This window comes from Onychomys torridus, chromosome 5, assembly GCF_903995425.1.
Source record: "Onychomys torridus chromosome 5, mOncTor1.1, whole genome shotgun sequence".
NCBI lineage: Eukaryota > Metazoa > Chordata > Mammalia > Rodentia > Cricetidae > Onychomys > Onychomys torridus.
In genome coordinates, this window is record NC_050447.1 from 65,378,768 (window position 1) to 65,400,335 (window position 21,568).

The 21,568-nt window shown below is 41.7% G+C and overlaps 1 protein-coding gene across 1 annotated transcript in view; it reads left to right on the plus strand.

Moving 5' to 3' along the window:
* The window catches only part of Taf3 (TATA-box binding protein associated factor 3), a 159,225-nt gene that overhangs the window by 102,601 nt on the left and 35,056 nt on the right, over positions 1 to 21,568 (plus strand). Inside the window, exon 3 of the mRNA XM_036188737.1 lies at positions 12,811 to 14,633. Coding sequence (XP_036044630.1) covers positions 12,811 to 14,633 — 1,823 coding nt within the window. The remainder of the gene's footprint in view (positions 1 to 12,810; positions 14,634 to 21,568) is intronic.

The following is a 21,568-nucleotide window of genomic DNA, read 5'->3' on the forward strand; positions in this document are numbered from 1 at the left end:
TAACTATCACAACAGCTAATTCGAAATATTTCAAAACGTTGCAGGCCAGGAAGCCTTGGCTCTGGAGTGCCTGTCTGGCCCACCACCCTTGGAGGAAGTTTGACCGTGTTCCATAAACACAGGCCACTGTCATCACTCTCCTTTAGAGTTTGCACTTACCTCTCAGCTCTTCTTTATTACTTATTCTCCAGAAGTCAATTCTCAGGCAAGCAGCTAATTGTGAGACCACTGTTCTAGTGGGCTCTGGGTGCATGGATCCCTGAGCATAGGAGGAAGTCTTTGGAATGAGCTTATTCTTTTATACAATTGAGCCTGCTGTGTTTTGAGCCTCCTCACTAATTTCTGAAATGTCTCCGTGCCATCTTTCCTTTTGTCCTGTGCAAAAAAAAAGTTCCCGGCTTCCTCTTAACAGCACTAGTCTTTTCCTTAGCCCATTACATGGGCCTTTCTGACAAAGCTGCTGATTTTTCTGCGTTGCTTTTGTGATCCCAGTCCTTACTAGATGCCTGGCTAAAAGCAGCTGCAGTAATTGTGCTGCACAGACCAGATTAATGAGTACATCACTTTACACTAAAAGTGTCAGGACACAGATGAAACAGACAAATGTTTTGCCAAAATGTGAGGTGAATTCTAGTCCAGTTCCCAATGGAATCCTCATTCCCACCTGAAGCCTCAGGATCACAGTCTTTCTTGCTCTCATCTTGGTTGGTATCCTGCTCTTCTGAGTGTATTGATCCAAACGCTTCCAAATTTCCCCTCCAACCCACTTCCAACGACTTAAGAACTTTGTGACTAAGTTTAGCTACAGCCACAGTGAAACTTTTCTAGTGCCAGTTTTCAGTGTTAGTTGTATCCTTGCAGTGATAAAATCCCTGCCATAGACAATGCGAAAGGGCATTGTTTCTGCTAGTTTGCAGTTTCTGAGGCTGGTTCATCAGGGGAAGACAGGTGTGATGGTCCAGAGTAGTTCATGGGCTAGCAGGAACATGTGGCAGAGGCTGCTCACCTCACAGCAGATAGTAAACTGAGAGAGAGAAAGGCTTCAAAGGCTCAACCCCTACACCACCTCCCCCAATACTGCCACCAGCCAAAGCCACACATTCAACACAGGGCCTGAGGTGGCCATTTCTTATTAAACTATTACAATAGAGTTCTTTGTGCACTGAAGATGGGGGTTCTTGTTCTGTCTGCAGTTGATATGTGTAATAGGAAGAATGGAAAATTGTTAATCCAATCATAAAATGTACTTTTAAATTTTTCACTCATTTCTTAAAAGTGTGTGTGTGTGTGTGTGTGTGTGTGTGTGTGTGAAAGAAACTAACTTGTTTAGGCACAATTGTCAGTTTTGTTTTCTACTTCCTGCTTTGGATAAACATACTGGAATGCTGCCAAAATTTCAGGTGGCTGAATGCTAATTTTGTTGAAATTAGATGGAAGACCTATTCCTGCCAATTTTCTATTAAATTATGCAGAAATTTGACTTTGTAAGACATAAATCTAGTCAAAAATAGAGCCCTAATTTTCTAGTTAGTAATACCTTCAAAGGACTAATTATTCTCATTTTAGCTTTTGCTTTCTGTTTAGAAAAAAAATCAGAAGAGCAAGATGCAGTGAAAAATTAGTGCTCATTTTTCTCATGTAACCTGCATGCCAATTTGCAGTATTAAAGGATATAGTGTTTATAACTTTTTCTTATGAAGCAGGGTGAGCCCTGGAAAACAATAAGTGTGTCTCTCAGATGTGCTGTAGTTACTAAATAATCACTCACGTAGTGGTCAGGGATGGAATTCAGAGGGTTATCTTTCAGCTAATCCTCGAGTGATGGAATTGGTATATCTCTGATTTTTCTCTTAGCCTTCCAGGCCTTAGAAGAATGAGACAAAAGTGATTATGGGAACTAGAGGGAGCCACTGGAGGCCACAGAGGAAAGGAGACCTTATCTTAAGCAATTAATCAAGAAACTCATATTGTGGGACAATTATTCAGAGTTAATTCTAAAATAGCTTTAAAGCCCCAGGTCTTGAGTTGTTTTTTTCTCCAAATTTTGTCAAGGTCATTGACAGTGTTAGGTTCAGTTGCAGTAGGGACATCGCATCTGTGAATGAGTGCAGTGTGACAGTGTTGTGTCGTGGCAGGCAGCATCGATGCAGGGATGGCTTTACTTTCATCCTATGATAGCTGTTCAAAATAGGATGATACTTAGTCCCTGAGATAGACACCCTTTCACCAAGGGGATTCCGAAGTGCCCTGGCCTCTGGCTTCTAGCTTTAAAGGACTGTAGTCAAGTTCTTTAAATTTGGACCACTTGCCTCGCCTTGTGGTAGTTGCTGCTCCTCAAGCTTGCCTAGTGGGTTTGTGTCTATGTCATGTCATCTAAAAGTGTTCTTCCAGCTGGCTGTGGATGTTCAGTCTAACCAGTCTTCTTGAGCTCACACTGCTGAGACTTCAACACGAGTGGTATCTTATCTGATAGTTTCTCTTGTTCACTGAGAAGTGAGCACTTGAAGATCTGCTCTCAGCTTCCTCTGCCCTCCTCCCTGGCTTGTTTCCCTTCTTCCAGTCACACTGCACTACTGATGCTGACCAGTGGCTCTTTGTGGGCCCGAAGCACTCTCTGGGTACCTTGGGCAGGTCCGCTTCTCTTCTGCATAGGCCCCAGCCAGAGCTGATACCACAGCATGGCTTTTTCCCTCTCTTTCTTCCTAGCATGTCTGTGCAGGCATCACCCAGGGTCACAATTCCATCTGTCTAGTGACAGCTCTGGCATCACTTCTTTGGTGATCCTCTCACCAGCCTGTCCCTCTTCACATGCTTTGCCTTATTTTATTGGCTTCCTAGCTCTTAATCACTGTGAGTTATCCTTGGTGTTTATTTGTTGCCTCTGCTCTCTGAGTAAATCTGTGAGAACAGAGCCCTGGCATTTGTGGACTTGCCCTCTAAATAGCAAGAGTCTCTTACCACAGATCACTAGCTTGGGAAAGATCAAATCTCAAAACCCAAAGTGTGGCTTCTCCTGAACACTTATCAGTTGTGCGCCATTGTAAGGTGGAAAAATAAGTTTGACCAACATCACTTGGGACCATTTGTAGTAATTACCCAGGCTAACATCTGACAGTGAAGTTAGTTCCTATCTCTGTGAGTCTTAGTTGGGGAAGTAGGCAAGAATGACATTAATGATCAGACAGTTGTAATTGTTTCTCCAGTGTCTCAGAATGACTATAAAATATGCTGAAAAGATAATGTTAAGCTTGAGCTTTGCAGAATGAGAGAGAGAAGCAGGCCCAACTTAGAGAAGAGTGTTGTTTCAGGAGGTTAACAATACAAAAGGCCTCACCATGTTCTAGAAACTGGGGCACGCAGGGGATCGGGGGTTGTCATGTGGTTTGAGCAGAGTGCTCTGTGTGTAACTGTTCTGTGACTTAATCTAAGATGTATACCAGTTTGAATTTGGAGAAACATCCAAGCCAGGTATGTCACCATTAAGTGTGTGATGGTTAGTTTTAATTTTGAACCAAGTAAAACCTACAGTCACCTAGGAGACAGGTTTCTAGATATGCCTGTAGGGGTTTATCTTGATTACAGAAACTATGTGTAGATAGAATAAGTCTCCATGAAGCCACACTTATACAGGTATTAACAGGAGTTCAGTGTTAGTCAAGAACATATATTAAATCAAGTGTTGTTAAACAGGAGCACATATAGCTGGGTGTGCTTCTGTATGCCCGCACTCAGGGGGCTGAGGAAGGAAGATGGCATTAAGTTCTATCCAGCAGGAAAGAGAAGAGGAGGAAGAGGCAAAGAGATGGGAAGGCAGGTACAGAAGTCAAGATTATACACTGATCATTCAATGAAAACATGACCAGAGATTCACAGGACCTGAATTCCATATTTTCCCTAGGAACAGTATTTACAGCAGATTATAGCAGTAATGACAGCTGATTGTGCATGTACATGTGAATAGTTAACATGTTAGTAATGACAGCTGATTGTGTGTGTACATGTGAATAGTTAACATGTTAGTAATGACAGCTGATTGTGCATGTACATGTGAATATATAGTTAAAATGTTGCTGAATTGAACCTGAAAATTTAGTGTATTAAAACAAAACCTCTATTGCTCACAATGTTGTAAGTTGACATTTAAGCTGGATTGGCTCAACCGTGCATTTCTGCTGCTCACATAGTTGTGATCAGCTGGTGATCTGTGGCCTCCCTTCCATGTCTGATGCTTTGGCTAGTTAGTGTTCTAGGCTCTGCTCTTCTCACCATCCTGCAGGCAAGAGAGCTAGCTCCAGAGTGCAAGCTGTTGTTTTGTTTTTTATGCACTTTGTCTTGCTGTTGCTCAAAAGCTACGTAGGTGCTGCTTGCCCTGATCACTGATTGTCAGAAAAGTAAGTACTTCAAAAGGATGAGGCAGCCAGGGACGGGTGGAGGCCCTGACCCATGTCTGTGTGATGGCAAGGTGCTTATTCTTTCTCTACTAGTTTGCTTTCTGATAGATAAACAGCTAGTTTGTCTTGTAGGCTGAGGAACACGACAATATGATAGGCTCTATCAGTTCAGGGAAGAGGTGACTGCCATTGTTTGTCTTGGAAAACCTGTGCCCTGTGTGACAGATTTAAGAAACTTGTGGTGATGGTGAGTTGTGAGTGTGTGGTGCTTAATTATAGACTTCATTCACTCCAAGGGCTTACATTCTGGATATGGAATCTTAGTTGTAGCAAAATTTATTCTGAAAGACTTAAAGGAAGATGATTGAAATATTAGTGATACTGACATTGTCTGACGAGATCTACTTATATTTATTCCTTGTAAAAAAAAAAAAAAAAACAAACCCACAATATTACCATAACTGGACCTATTATGCTCTTGTAATCCTAGTTGAACGAAGAAGGGTGATTAACGATAGCAATTTATTGTATCTGAGGAGGAAAGAAAATAGGAGATGTTGTCGTTATCATAAATCATATCATAAATAACCAAAAAGAAGCCCTCGGAATGCTTGTGTGGTGTCAGCAGCCAGCCCTTTCGGGCCCGTTAGCCAGGATGTAGCCATAGAAACCCCAAAGTCATATTGTTATCTTGGTCTTGCTGCAGTTATGTGATACAACAGTATTAACATATAGATTAGGCCATTTATAATGCTAGGTGTCATTTCAGGTTGGCTTGCTTATACCACATTTTAGTTTTTTATTGTGCAGAATGTTAGTGAAATGAGGCTTTTATACAGGTCAGTATGTGTAGGTATTCATAACACATCTTCACTACTGCTAATTTATCGTGTCATTGATTGGCTCTGCTCTAGGAATTGTCACTGCCTAATTGTCATATCTAGCACTTTTTTTAAGTAAGTAGGTTTTTAAAAAAAAAAAAAAATACAAGCCCACTTATACATGTTGTGTTTTAAGGGTTCTGATTTTGGTTGTAGACAGGACAGTTTAAAAATAGTATATGCCACACTATAGATGTAATTACAAGTTTTTAGCTTCAGACTAAAGGATAAAATGTTGACATGGATTACTGTTGGTTTGACTGTCACTTCACCTCCTTTTTTTTCCAGGTACCCACTGTCCATCTCCCTCTTACCATCCACCTGTCCAGGCTCCATCCCTGCAGCAGCTCCTCCCCTGAACCCAGCCTTCCTAGCAATACTCTGTGTTCGGACCCATCTAACCTCACCACTCCATCAGATGGTTCAGTTATGTGCCATCTTCTCAATCTTCTTAACCCCAAAGTAGGCTCTCTTCTTTTGTTAGCTTCACTGTCGTGTGAGTATTTTGACAGCAACATTTTAAAGATGCAACCTTTATCCAAAGACATAAAGAAGTGGCTAGAATTCTAAGTACCATTCTGGTGTTTCGGTGACCTTATTCAGGATTGGGACCAGTTGCATCCTGCCCTTCAGATCGGCCTTTGTACATGGCCAACTACATGTAGAGATGGCCTCAATAGTCACTATAGTCAGCCTTTAGTAGGGGCTCAGATGGCCTTGTTTCTGTCCTGCGGATGAACAGTAGTAGGTCTTGGGGAGATTAAATGGGTTGTGCTGGGTTGAATTGTGGCTCTGGGGAACCAAACAGCTGCAATTTCAGTGCACTTCCGTTTCTAGTCCACCTTTTTATCTCCACTCTTTCCTCTGTTCAGATCTCAGCTCTACTGCATCAACGGATGTCTACAAGGATATAGGTGGTTCTTAAGGTCGGGAGACTGTGTCTTCCTCACATGACTTTGTGTCCCTAGAGTCAAACACAATGCTATCATAGTACCACTTAGGTTAACATGCAGATAACTGAGTCATTGAGTCTCTTCTAGAAACTTAAGATAAATACATCTAGGAGCCAAACAAATGTGAAGATATTTTTTTACTGGGAAAAAAAATGTAAATAATGCTGCTGATAAAAGGAATATTAGCATATACCTTAACTCCAGAACTTAGAAGACTGGGGCAGAAGATTGCCAATTTGATGCCAGCCTAGGCAACTTAACAAGACCCAATCTGAAAATTAAAAAGTTTCTACATAAGTAATGTAGCTTTAAATATATTTGATTTGGGGAGAATATATGTGGGTAGCATTTTATTGTCCTTTTAGTTAAAGTTTAAAAATAGAAGTGTGTTTTCTGCCTGGTTTGAGAACACGCCACCAAAGTTAAAGTTGCATGCATCTGTGTAGTTAATGAGATAAAAAGCTTTCATGCCATGTGCAAACAATTTCCTCTTTTTCCTAATGTCTACTAGCTTTTTAGATTACACTGTTTCTTTAAAGGCATTTACTGTTCCAGTTAAAACGATATTTTGTTCTAAGTCAATATTTATCGTAGCTTAGAATTAACATCCCCAAATCCTTGTGGTATGTTCGGACCTTATTGCCTTGTTTTGTTTTTGTTTGGGAAGTTTGCTAAGGAAGCATGTTTTTCTCATTATTCCTCAGAGAAATGTAGGGAGTGTGGATTCTTTATGCTGTCAACGAAGGGAAATCACAGTGAAGTTTATACTGTCCCGCCCTCATCAACATTCATCATTTTCAGAAGATGGACATTGCTGTTGATTGCGTTTTATTTCTTTTTTCACTGCTGCTGCAAAAGCATTCCAGATGAGTCAGTCAGCTTTCTGTCCCTGAACAAACACCAAGGTGACAGATGGACGGAGACAGGCTTATTTTGGCTCCCGATTTTAGAGATTTCTCTTGATTGGTTGACTTGGTTGCTGTCAGCCTGTGGCAGAGCAATACATCATGGTGGGAGCACACAGAAGAGCAAACCTGCTGACTTCATGACCCAGGAACCAAAAGCAGAAAATAAAAGAGACTGAATCCACATTTCCTTTAACGGGTACCCTTCCATGATTTAAAGACCTCCCATGGGCCCCGCTTCATGAAGTTCCCTCCACCTCCCAATAACACAAAGTCAGAAAAAGCCCCTGACATGAGGGTCTTTAGGGACACGTAAGACAACACACAGGGAAAAATATTTGGCAGAACAAAAAGCTCCTTTGTGTCTTCAGTTAGGTTGGTGTTTTCTGTGGTGGAACTATAATGGATTCACATCTCAGTGAATTTCTATGAAAAATAAAGTCATCATTATGGGGCAAGGGAGAAACCCTGGTGCCAGGGAAATTCTCAGGAATCCACAGGATGACCCCAGATTATACTACTAGCAACAGTGGAGAGGGTGCCAGAACTGGCCTATCCTGGTAATCAGATTGGTGAATATCCTGTCATCATAGAGCCTTCATTCAGTAACTGATGGAAGCAGATGCAGAGATCCACAACCCAGCACCAGAAATCCATTTGAAAAGAGAGAAGAGGGAATTATTTCAGCAAGGGGGTGAGGGGGTCAAGATCATGATGGGGAAATCTACAGAGACAACTGAACCAAGCTAGTGGGAACTCGTGAACGTTAGACCAACAGCTGTGGAGCCTGCATGGGACAGGACTAGACCCTCAGCATATGGGAGACAGTTGTGTAGCTGTGTCTATTTGAGGGGCCACTGGCAGTGTGATCAGGATCTATCCCTGGTGCCTTAGCTGTCTTTCTGGAACCCATTACCTATGGTTGGGCTCCTCGCTCACCCTTGATACAGAGGGGAGGGGCTTGGACCTGTCTCAACTGAATATACCAGGCTTTGCTGAGTCCTCATGGGAGAGGCCTTATCCTTTTGGAGGAGGGAGGGGAGGGTGGGTCAGGGGGAGGGCCTGGGAGGACTTGGAGGAGGGATGAGAGGGGAATCTGTGCTTGGTTTGTAAAATGAATAAAAAAATTCTTTTTAATTAAAAAAAAAAAAAAGGAAAAGAAAGTTGTTAGTAACCATGAACATTTACCAGAAAGTTAAATATTTTTGAGACTTCCCACCCTGGCTTAATTAGAATTCTTAATATGTCTTCTTTGATGGGAGGGTAGATTAGTGTCTACTTTAAAATATTTTAGATGTATAGGGTTGTGACACATTTTGTGGTGTCCTGTGATAAATATCAGCACTGATAATCAGTTATGACGTATCCTGATTAGGAGTAACTTCGCTACAGAAACACATAGTTGTATCATTGCTAACTTCAGCCAGGTTCTGATCCTACAGGAAAGGAAGTACTCTGTGATTCCTAGAGCAGCATGAGTATTAAACACTTACTCAGAGGTGGCTTCTTTTACTGAAATGTGATTAAGAAGTCCGCCCAGTCACTATCTCCAGCTTTTGGGGCAGGAAAAGGTTGTTGGAACAGGTTGAAAAAGTGACACCCATTTCATGTGGAGGTGTTCACTCTGCCCTGATCATGGATTGTTGTGCATGGATTTTAGGAAACAGAGCTGCTTTTCTCTTTAAACCTTTTCCAGAAAGTGCTGTAAGGTTAATCTTCTACTGTATGTCTGTACCCTTGAGTGCTGTCATTGCTTAGAATACTTTTCTGTCATGATGGCTTTTCACTGTCCTCTCGAGGGAAACGATGCTAATGTCCACATATGCTAGAGCAAGAAAGAAAACACTGAGGAATGAATGAAAGGTTTTTCTTAAAATCTCACCCTTGATAGTTTCCCTTGAACTAAAGTTCCTCACTATTATTTATCGCACAGAAGATGCCTTGACTCCAGTCTCCAAATACTGAGATGGTAGGAATGATGACAGATATCTTGTTAACTTTGTCAAACAAGTGAGGTGATTTTACAGTAGATGTTTTCCATAGATAGGAAACAGGAAAACATGTCCAGAGTTTAACTAAACAAAACCCCTCTTCTCGCTTACAGAGCCCTGTTTTGAATAAAGCCTTATGGCTTTTTAAGTTGTTTTACTCTCTTGAATAACTATCATTAATTTTCTAGGCTTTTATGAGTTAACAGATCTAAGTTGAAAATAAAACAGTATATTTTCTAATGGTATTTTATGAAACTATTACATCTTTTCCCTAGCTAAGCCTGAGTACTTCTTTCTGTTCTCTATCTATCGGGCAGCATCCTGCCAGTTCTGATCTGATAGAATTATACACACTAGTAGAATAGCTTCAAACATCTTGTATTGAAACCACAAATTTGGGGACCAGCAAGATGGCTCCGCTGGTGAAGGTGCCTGCCGCCAAGCCAGACAACCTGAGTTCAGTCCTCAGGACCCATAAACACACCCTCAAAAACAAGTAAATGTAATTTGAAAAAAGAAAATGTAAGTCCTTCGGTTATTCTGTTTATAAGCATGTCTATGTCTGAAAGACTTAAGTAACTTTTACCAGTTGCCCTGGTCCCCCTTCCCAGGAACTGCTTATGTTAAAGTGGTTTCCCTCTGTACTCCCAAGGCCTTCCTCAGGTGTCCTCTAGGGACTCACACGCCAAAAACTAGTGATGATAGAACAAATCTGCTTTAAAGGATTCTACAGGCCTGTTTTCTTACCTAGCCCAAACATTCCTTTTTATATCTTGCCATCTTAAGATTTGTGACCTTTCATAGAATAAAAAGTGGTTTTTTTTGAAATTGTGAAATAGAGGACTAGGTGTGTAACTCAGTGATTGGAGTGCTTGCTTAATGTGTGTGAGACTGAGTTTGATTCCCAGCACAGAAAACAAAAAACAAAAAACAAACAAAAAAAAAATGTAATACCAGCAAGTATTCCTTTTTGTTGTTTGGGACAGAGTTTCCTGTATACTATGTTGGCCTTCACCTTGCTTTGTAGCTAAGGATGACCGAACTTCTGATCCTCTTCCCTCCATCTCACAAATGCTGGAATTACAGGTGTGTGCCACCATGCCCTGGCTTATGCATCACTGGGGATCCAACTCGGAGCTTCATGTGTACTAAGCAAGGACTCTATCAACAGAGCTACATCTCCAGCCCACTACTAAGGACTCTAAAACTTGTATTCCCTTGGAGACTAGCCTAAGCGCTCTCTTTTCTGGTTCTTCACAGGTTTACTTCCTAGTAATTAAGTGCGTTTGAAGTCTGCTCTGTCTTTTCATAAGGACAGGAAAGGAAGGCAATGTTTAGATGGTCCAAACACTGTAGGTCTGGCACAGCAAACCTTAACTTGAAGGATCAGGGAGGAAATACTCTTGACTGTCTTTGTTTATTGTGTAACCAGAATATAACTGAGTCCAAGGACGATGTACAAAGAAGTTGAGGTAGGAGGGAAAGTGGGCAAAGAAATGGTCTGTAATGACTCTCGTGTTTCTGCCATGGCTGGTGGAGAGATGATGGTGGTGGCATCATCAAATGATGGTGGTGATAATTATGTTGAAGTTACTTGTTTTTATAGTTTCTAGAGTACTTTCGCTCTGTTACCTCACCCTTTCACCCCTGAATGCTTTTGTAGCCTGACTTCTGTTAGCCTTCATTCTCATTGACCTCTTGGTGAATACATTGACTTTATTCACCAGGATTCCTTTTTTGAAAACAAAAACCTCTAAATGGTTTTTCATTTGTTCATTTATGTGTGTATGTGTGTGCACCACAATATGCATGTGGGGATCAGAGGACAACCTATGAAGTGAGTTCTCTCTTCCACCATGTGGACCCTAAGACTCAAGCTCATATTATCAGTCTTGGTGGCAAGCACCTTTACCCACTGAGCTGTTTCCTGCCCTAAACTTGCTTTTCAAAACTTGATCCTTTGAACTCTGACATCTGATCCTCCATGTATTTCATTGTTCTTTTGTCTTTACATGTAGGTAGTCCTCTAAATTCTGAATCAGCACTTCATAGGTCATCCCACTCATCCACTGTTTGTTGTTGTTGTTGTTGTTGTTGTTGTTGTTGTTGTTGTTGTTTTCAGTTATCACCAAAGCCTCTCTCATCCAGGCCTGTGTTTTGGAACTTCAGTATATTTTTAGTTGCTCAGTCAACACCATTGGCTAAAGGTTCCTCAAGCCTGTGTCCAGGATAGAGCTAATAACCATCATTGCATCTTCTCTCTGTTAATGATGACACTGATCATTCTGGGTCTTAAAGCCTTGGATCTGTGTTTGAATCCTTCAGCTCATACCTGAGCATGCAGCAGTCTGTTCACTGTCTGAAGACTGGCATTTATCTCTCTTACTTCCTATTTGCTTACTACTTTCTAGTCTAGTCTCTTCTTCCATCTTGTCTACATCATGCTAGTCACACCTAATTTGTCCTCTTCTTGTGTTGTCTGTCACTCCCATTCTGTCCATCATGTGTACCTGTTAAGATAATCTTACACATACTCCAGTCTGTACTAGCAGAAGGCTTCTGACTTCTGTGATGTCCATAAAATTTTACCCAACTTTCTTTTATTCCTCATTTTACTTCTCACCTTCCAGACACATTATTCTGTGGTTCTAACATACTTCCTGTATCTCAAGTCCCCCTCTTTGCCAACCAACTGTTCACTGAAGTCTTCCCCGTTGATAGTGAGTCACCCGCTTCTGCTTTGAAATCCTGTAGCACTTTGTGGTACTGATTACTTTCCTGTATGCTATACACATGTACTATTTTAGGCTGTAGATTGACCCTATAGTTCTTTCAGCCTTTATCATCATGTATTATATACTTAGTTAATATATTCAGAAAGACATGATCTGATCTTATAAGAACTCAGTCAAGTTGGCAGGGCAGGTGCAGGTAGGTAGGCAGGGCAGCTCCTTTTGAAAGGCCAGGAAACAGGCTCAATGAGATTGAGATTACCTAAGGCCCATCACTCTGTAAGGCCAGAACTCTAGCTAAAGCACAGTGGCAGATGTCTGAGCCAAATGGATTACATTGCACCTTGCTTCCCCTTGAAGAAGCGTACCTATGATCGTTGTGTACAGAGAACTAAAATTTGTTCCACAAGTTTGTTTGTTTTTTCAAAAGGCTGGGAAGATGTCTTAGTCAGTAAAAGGCTTGCCACAAAAGTATCAGGATCTGAATGCAGTCTACCATAACCCATGTCTCCCTGAATGGGTAAGATTCAGATTCAATGAGAGACACTATCTCAGAAAGTAAGGTGGAAAGCAGCTGACAAAGACAGTTGAAGTCAGCTCTGGCTTCCACGCACAAGTGTACACCTGTACACACATATAAACATGTACACACACAAAGGTCTTTTAGAAGTATGTCTTTCTGTCATCATGAATTCTGACCTGTTTTTGAGGAGTGTGGGGGTGTTGGGGAAAGCATGAGAAGAGTGTAGAAATAGAAAGTCAGTATTCTCTCCGATTAGGAAATGAGTTTAGGAAGCTGGCCTTCATGTTGCTACCTTTAAAAGAATGATGTCCCCAGGGTGGGAAGACCTGGGAGGACTCACTGTAGACTCCTTTTCCTCCTTCCAAGAAGTGCTGTTTGAAGCCTAGATTCCGTTACTCTCTGCTCCATTCTAATAATGCCTTTTCTTTTACCAGAGGAAGAAGAGGAGCAGGTGCCCACTGATGGAGGCACCTCAGCAGAAGCCATGCAAGTGCCCTTGGAAGAAGATGATGAAATGGAGGAGGAGGAAGTCATCAATGATGAGAATTTCCTGGGTAAGAGGCCACTGGACAGTCCTGAGGCGGAAGAAATGCCCACCATGAAGCGTCCACGACTCCTGAGCACTAAAGGGGATTCCCTGGATGTTGTACTGTTAGAAGCAAGAGAACCTCTCAGTTCAATAAATCCACAGAAGATCCCACCAATGCTTTCTCCTGTGCATGTCCAGGACAGTACAGACCTGGCCCCTCCATCACCAGAGCCCCCGATGCTGGCTCCATTTGCAAAATCACAACTACCAACTGCAAAGCCATTAGAAACAAAATCATTTACACCGAAAACAAAGACTAAAGCTAGCTCTCCAGGACAGAAGACTAAATCACCCAAAACTACCCTATCACCAGCAAGGCTTGGAAGTCCTATTAGGTCACCCAAAACCATCCCCAAAGAAAAGAAATCACCTGGACGATCTAAGAGCCCCAAGAGTCCCAAGAGCCCCAAGATTATAACTCATGCTCCCCAACCCCCTGCCAGACCTGAAACACCAAATAGGACGCCTTCAGCTATAGTCATTGAAAAAACTGTTAAAGACGCCATCCCTGTGAAGCCAACACAGACTCCCCCAGAAATTGGGAAACTGAACATGGAAATGCAGCCGAGAAAGGCTTTGGTCACAGACAAAACCATCGACGATTCCATCGATGCTGTGATCGCACGCGCCTGTGCAGAGCGGGAGCCGGATCCTTTCGAGTTTTCCTCCGGATCAGAATCGGAAGTAGACACTTTTACAAGTCCTAAGAGGATTTCCGGTTCAGAGTGCACCACTCCAAAAGCTTCTACTTCCTCCAATAACTTTACCAAGTCCGGCTCTACTCTTCTGCCTCTTTCTGGCGGAACTTCAAGTTCCGATAACTCGTGGACAATGGATGCCTCGATTGATGAGGTGGTACGGAAGGCAAAGCTGGGAACCCCTTCTAACATGCCCCCCACCTTCCCGTATATCTCTTCTCCCTCCATTTCTCCTCCCACTCCCGAACCTCCACACAAGGGCTATGAGGAGAAAGCCAAGTTGCCTTCATCAGTGGATGTAAAGAAGAAGTTGAAAAAGGAACTGAAGACGAAGCTGAGAAAGAAAGAGAAGCAGAGAGATAGGGAGAGGGAGAAGGAGAGGTACAAAGAGAGAAGCAGGGAGAAGGATAAAATGAGAGAGCGGGAGAAGGAGAAGGAAGCTGCCAAAGAAGTCAAGTGCCCATGGAAGGAGTTCATGAAAGATGAAGATTCGGATCCCTACAAGTTCAAAATCAGAGAATTCGAAGACATTGATCCAAAAGTGCGGTTGAAAGATGGGATTGTGAGGAGGGAGAAAGAGAAGCATAAGGACAAGAAGAAAGATCGAGAACGAGGCAAGAGAGACAAAGATAAGAGAGAAAGAGAAAAGGTTAAAGAAAAAAGCAGAGAAGACAAGATGAAAGCCCCTCCAACGCAGCTGGTGTTATCCCCGAAAGAAATGGCGCTCCCTTTGTTCAGCCCTTCCACAGCAGTGAGGGTCCCAACCATGCTGTCTGCCTTGTCATCAGTGCTCCCAGAAAAACTGTTTGAGGAAAAGGAGAAGCCCAAGGAGAAAGAAAGGAAAAGGGACAAAAAGGAGAAGAAGAAGAAGAAAGAGAAGGAGAAGGAGAAGAAAGAGAGGGAGAGGGAGAAAGAGAAAAGGGAGAGAGAGAAGAGAGAGAGAGAGAAGGAGAAACACAAGCATGAAAAAGTAAGCTGGGTATCCTTTTCGGCACTGTCTGAACAAGGTCCTAGTGCAAAATTCAGGTAAACAAAGCCAGGAGTTATAGCTGTGGTTTAGATGTAAATCCAGGGACAGTTAAGTGACATTTCTTTTGTAATTCGGTGACAAAAATCATTTGTTCTGTAACTAAGCCCCACACACATTGGATGCTAAAAATGCATAGATTAGGAGGAATCTAATCACAAGCTGTAAAAACTCTGTTCACTAAACTGATCTCTATAGTGTACACACACACACACACATACACACACACACACACACACACACACACACACACACGAATAATATTTTTGTTCAGTATCAAGTCTACTACTTAATGTCTTGTACCGACTCTTGGGTACCCAAAAGCATCTATTTTTCTAAGACATATAAGTCCATATTCCTTCTGTAAGAGAACAGGAAGGCCAACAGAGGGCCAGTGGCGTTTGTCTCCTTTAGGAGAGCCACTCTGACGTGACTTAAGACTGAGGCTGCACGTGGGACTTGAGTGGCTGCTCTAATTCCTACTATTTTCTGTGTTGAGATCAGAACTCCTCGACTGATCTGGTGGTCCAGCCTGTAGGTAGAAAGTAACTCTACATAGAGAAATCTAGTCTGTCAGGTGAGGAGACCAGACTTGCCGGCCATGTAATCAACAGGGATGTTTTCTAGGAGCCAGGAACAGTGTCCTGTGGACACTGGGTGTAGCCTCTGCTCGGACAGCTCTGCTCTTCCTCATGCTCTGAAAGTGTTGCAAACATTCACTCAGTGCTTAGGACCATCTGCAGAGCTTCAGAGACTCCTACCTACACATGATCTTGGCTACAAATAATGCCCAATCACTTCTTTCCATATAATAAATACTATTCTACCTCCAACCAATGATGTGACAATGTCTTTAGCTTCAAACTTACCTCAAAAGGCTAACTTGGCTAACAACTGATACATTCCTGCTTAATTCTATTAATTTGTTTAGAGCCCCCCCCTTTGCTTTTCTATGAGTAAAAAAATGGAATGAAAATAATGTAACTGGACACCAACTCCTCTCTTTTTACAATATTTATTTTATTTTTATTAATGTGTGTGTGTGTGTGTCTGTCTGCATGTGTTTGTGCACATGCATGCAGGTGTCTCTGGAGCTATAGTTACAGATGATTGTAAGCCATCATGGGTGCTGGGAACTTAATGTGGAGATTTATCAAGGTAACTCCACATAGTTAAAAAGGAGGTTTATTTTGGGGTAACTTACAGCCAGTAAAGGAGTTGGTTATAGGATTCAGGAGAGGTGAGATGCAGTCCAGCAGGGTTCTCTGGAGAACTCTGACTCGGTCTGCCATCCATCATCCAGGATCACCAGGAACCAAGAGTCCCAGCACGTCCGGATCTCAGGTCTTAAGTGCTCCTGTCTCAGCCCCACCACAGGGGCAGGTCATAGGTAGGCATGGCAGTTACCAGAAGCCTCACTAGGGGTAGTACTTCCAAGTCAAAGCTGGAGCAGCTACCCACTATAGGAACTGAACTTGGGTCCTCTGAAAGAGCAGTATGAGTACTCTTTACTACTGAGCTATCTCTCCATCATATCTTATGTTCTGTCTTTACAGTCATATAGTTACCCCTATATTATGTTATTATCTTATTATGGTACTTGTCAAGCTTTAAAACAGTTCCACACATTTCCCTCTTCCTGGCACACCTATGACACTGATCCTGTAAGTATTATCAACTCTTGTGAACAAGAGGAAGCCTAGGAGAGGGACCATCCTAGGTGAGGATCACATATCCACAAGAGCCAAGTCCCTTATTGCACAGATAGTCGTCATGTTTGGAAGTGTTTTATTAGAGGTAGTTGTCTGGCAATAATTAGTTATTATTCTATCATGCACCTAGAGTAACAGCAGTTGAACTCCCAGCCAGTCCAACATGGTACCATGTATTTAGCACCACTTTGACTTTGGGAAGTCAGTGGCATTGTTTGAGCAGCCATTATGAATCTGAATGAAGCCCCATCAGATGAATTTGTAACAGCAGACAGGCCAAGGAACTACTTAACACTGGGGAAAAACAAACAAAACCCTTGGGCAGAGGCCCACTTACCAGGAGCTAGCCAGACTGTCACCTAATAGAAGGGTTCAAGCCTTGTTTTGTTTTTGTTTTTGTTTTTGTTTTTTAAGATTTGTTTGTTTGCTATACAATGTTCTGCCTGCATGTATGCCTACACACCAGAAGAGGGCACCAGATCTCATTATAGATGGTTGTGAGCCACCATGTGGTTGCTGGGAACTGAACTCAGGACCTGTGGAAGCCAGTGCTCTTAACCTCTGAGCCCATCTCTCCAGCCCACCTTGTGTTATTTTTGATAGGTTGTAAATCAGAGAAATGACAAAATATAAAAATATATCAAAGTCAGTTATCCTACAGGAATTTTACAAATAAAACTGCTCAGAAATAAGAAATAGAATTATAGAGTTAGACCTAAGTTAAAATCCTGGCTTTTGTGAAACTGGGCATATTGCTTATATGAAAATTAAATAAGAATGATATATTGCATGAGTATAGGGCTGGGCAGTGGAGGTGTACACCTTTAATCCCAGCACTCAAGAGGCAGAGACAGGCAGATCTCTGTGAGTTCGAGGCCAGCCTAGTCTACAGAGCGAGATCCAGAACATGCACCAAAACTACACAGAGAAACCGTCTCAAAAAAAAAAAAAAGAGTATAGGAACATATCTGGCATACGAGTAATAAATGTTATCTGCTTAAATAAAGATGGTTGCAGGCATAGTAATATTATCCATTTTGAACTACCCTGTAAAAGTGTAGACACCCAAGAGTTGGCTACTTCATTGGGCTGTTGTTAGTACAATAGAGTCAGCTGTTTTATACTTTAAAAACATCCTTTCTTCTCCCTTGTATTCCTGTATCTGTTAGCTGTTTTGCAGTAGAAAGGGAAGGGTGGTATCACTCATGGAAAGCATTGATAAGGAGCAGAGATTGAAGGCTGCTGTAACTCTAAAGTCTCTATCCCACCCACCGATCCACCCAAATTCCATGCAAAAAGATTCATCAGAAACACACCTGAAGTGGGGCTACATATATATGCCTGCAGATGGAGCTGGAGAGCTTTTCTCTGGGTCCCACCAAGCCCCTGCAGCCCACTTATAAAATAAACACACAGACACTTATATTATTTAAACTGTTTGACCTAATGGCTCTAGCTAGCAATCCTTATATCTTAAGTTAACCCATTTTTATAAATCTATACCTTGCCACATGGCTCATTGCTTACCAGTATCTTACATGTTGGTACTCATGGCAGCGGCTGGCAGCGGCTCCCTGCCTCAGCCTTTCTGTTCCCAGAATTCTCTTTTCTGTTTATCCCGCCTATACTTCCTGTCTGGCTACTGGCCAGCGATATCCAAAGCACTGATTTTCTTAAATATTATCAGGAAAAAAAGGTACTAAAAGCAGACTACATGGTTCAGTAGGTAAAGGCACTTGCTGCCAAACCTTGCATCCTGAATTTGATCCTCAGAGTCCACATGATAAAAGGAAAGAGCCTACTTCCCACAAGCTGGCCTCTGGTCCACATGTATACTATGGCACCCGTGGACCCACACATATATGCAAAATAAATAAATAAATGTGAACATTTTCCTTTAAGCATAACTGAACTGACAAGATCACTTAGTAGGTAAATGAAGTTGTCACCAAGCTTGGCAGCCTTGGTTTAATTCCCAAGATTCACATTGTTGAAAAAAAGAACAAACTCCCACAAACTAAGAATTTGCCTGGAGTCCAGCAGACCTAGGATAAGGTGCAGCCTTTTCTTCCCCTTGTGAGCAGTCATACACATTGGTCAAGGCTGGGAGTCTGCCCTGTCACTTAGCAAAATTAGATCCAAACTAACTTTTTCAGAATGTCACTTAGTGAAAATAGACCCAAACTAACTTTTGCAGAGGAACCTATTATAAGCAATTCTGTTACCTAGTCATAAACATAGTGAAATAGCATTATCAATGGTCAACAAAGCAGTTTAAATCTTTTACTAGAATTTGTGTGTGTGTGTGTGTGTGTGTGTGTGTGTGTGTGTGTGTGTGTGTGTTTTGCATGGCTTGATTATTTTAAACCATGGATAATTGGGATATAGATGAATGTGTAAGATTACCTTAATTTATTCTTAGTATTTTAAGTGTGTTTCATAGAAAAAATGATCACAAAAAGGAAAATACCTTATTATTTATGATGATGGAACTAGACAACTGTGTTCATCTGTGCATATGCATGTGCATGATGCTGGGGTTTGGATTCAGGCCCCTCACATGCTAGGTGAGCTCTTTACTATGAACTATATGCCTGCAACTCTGCCTAGAATCTTGAGTAGAAGATAAACCAGAATCCATCAGCATCAGACTGAGGGGTACATATTATTGTATTTCAATGTATTCTTACTTGAATAGTGTCTTAATGATGTAGAGTGTCACCCAAAAGGACAGCATTATCATCTGGAGATAAATAGACCCAACCTAGGCCTTCAGGGGCTTTGGCAGTTATCTGGTAGATATCCCAACCCTACCACTGCCTAGCTCTTGTGATCCTCTCTTACCTTTTGTGACTTTTGCTTCTTTCCCTCTGTCCCAGCCTCACATTCATTTTAGAAAAGACAGCATCACTCCATCCATTTACTTCTATTTAAAAACAGTTAGCTGAGGGAGTAGCCCAGTTGTTAATATTAGAAGCTCTGGATTTAGTCTCCAATACTGCACAAATCAGGTATCATAGCCCATGACTTTAATATTAGCAATTGGTAAGTAGAGGCAGGAGGATTAGAGGCTCAAGGTCATCCTTGTTTCCATAATCTATTTGAAGCCACACTGGTATCCATGAGACCTTGTCTCAAAACAAGCAGAGAAAACAATGTTTGTTTCATATCTTCTGTAAGAATACTCACCATTAGAGCCACCCCCCATAGAAAACCCTGAGCTAGTTTTTCTTATTTAAAATGTACAGATAACTGACAGTTTAGAATTATCTTACAAATAACTAATAATATTATATACAAATAATTAAAAATTTGCCTATGCTGGAAAACTTATAGACTTTGTAAAGAACACCTCAAACTTTGACCTTTCTGACTGATCAGTTATCGGAGCTCACACTGTCTATTTATGAATGAGCTAACCTAGAAAAGGAGCAATGCTGGCTCTATCACTTGAGAGTATATCTGTGTGTCAGACTATTCCATGATTTAATCCTCCAAACTGCTCTGTGGCTTTGATATTGCCATGCTGATTTTGCAGTTGAGAAAACTGTGCTCTGAAAGGTTTGAGTGACATGCAGCAACAGTGAGAGGAGATTGACGTGGCTAGGCCTATTTAACCAAATCCTGGGTCCTTGCCACTCATGGCAACCTGCTCCGCTTAGTCACTCTCCATTCTGGCATGTCTAGGACACAGGATGCGACTGGCAGAGGACAGATAAGAAGGGCTGATGATGGGGGCAGGGGACGGGGTTAAGGTGACCAGAAGGGCCGAGGATCAGGGGTACGGTGACCAGAAGGGCCGAGGATCAGGGGTAAGGTGACCAGAAGGTAAGGTAGCCTCTGGGTTGGTAAAGTGTCAGCCCTTGAAGAAACCTTTTGAGCTCCTGTTTAACTCCATATTTTTTAAAAGCAGATAAGTGATGACCTCAGACCCTGGTGACTTGAGTAATCAGAAATATTAAACACTTCAATGATTCAATGATTCCTTAATCTGTCCTCAAGTTTTTTAGTATCTGCCCCCAAATCACCATTGGTTGAATAAACAGTTTAATACTGTAGTGAATCAAACATAGTCTTACTTTTTTATTCCTTCAACGAAAGAATTTCTTCCTTCTTCCTTTCTATTTAAAGCAGCGTAGTCACTGTTGCTTGTCATAACTAGTGAAATGAAGGGTTTTCTGTAAATAACGGTAAAATGGGGGAAATGTTCCCTCCCTGATTCTCTTTGCTGCCTCTTCCATGAGGCCAGGAACATAAACATTCAGATGAATGTTTTTGAATTTTTAGACCGCTACTTAAGGCTGCACCCCAGCCTTCTATGAATGCACTCCAAGGGCTCAGATGGGAGCCAGGATTGCTGTCCACACTGGACACCCTCTACTCATCTGTAGCCAGGCCTCTTAGAACTGTCTTCTGAATGTTTCAAATAACTGATGGGCATTTTGTAAGCCTGTTTCAAAAAGGAACTCTTGTAAAGAACTTAATTGCTAAAAAGAACAACAAAGGGGTAACCCCCATCCTTGAGCACCCAGAATGCTAACTGGTTCCATGTATCTTTTCATCAGGAGTATTGCCGGGGGTTTCTAACGTCTCTGCACAGGTAGGCATCGGGACTAGTACCTGCTAGCCTCGATTACCCAAGCTAGTGCACATAGATGGTAGAGGTTCTTTGCTCTTTTTTTTTTTTTTAAATGAAAGGAATTTAACATTAAAAAAATAAATAAATAAACTTGGACAGATTAAATTGACAAAGCTGCCCATTACCTTTGTAGAAAGTCCCTGTCAAAAGATAAACTTTAAAGCTAGAATGCATGAAAGGGTTCCAAGATAGAATTTAAATTTAAACTGATTCTTTAGAGATAAGCTTTTTAAAAATCCACCTCTGCTTCAAGTCAGGATTTTAAAAATAAATTTCCCCTTTAAATCTCTTGAGCGATTTTCATTTTTTGCAAGGCCGCACTGCTGGTGTCCTGGAAAAATGGAGAGTTAGGGCTTTATCAGTTGGTGCCCTGAGGTATGTGGCAAAGAAGCTAAATCCTTGAAGATTAGAAAAAAAAAAAAAAAAAAAAAAAATTCAGCACAAGGCAGTAAGGGGTTTATATGACTACTAGTGTTGGCTCAGGTGAAAGAAGTATTGCTTATACATAAAACTGGACAAATCCACCG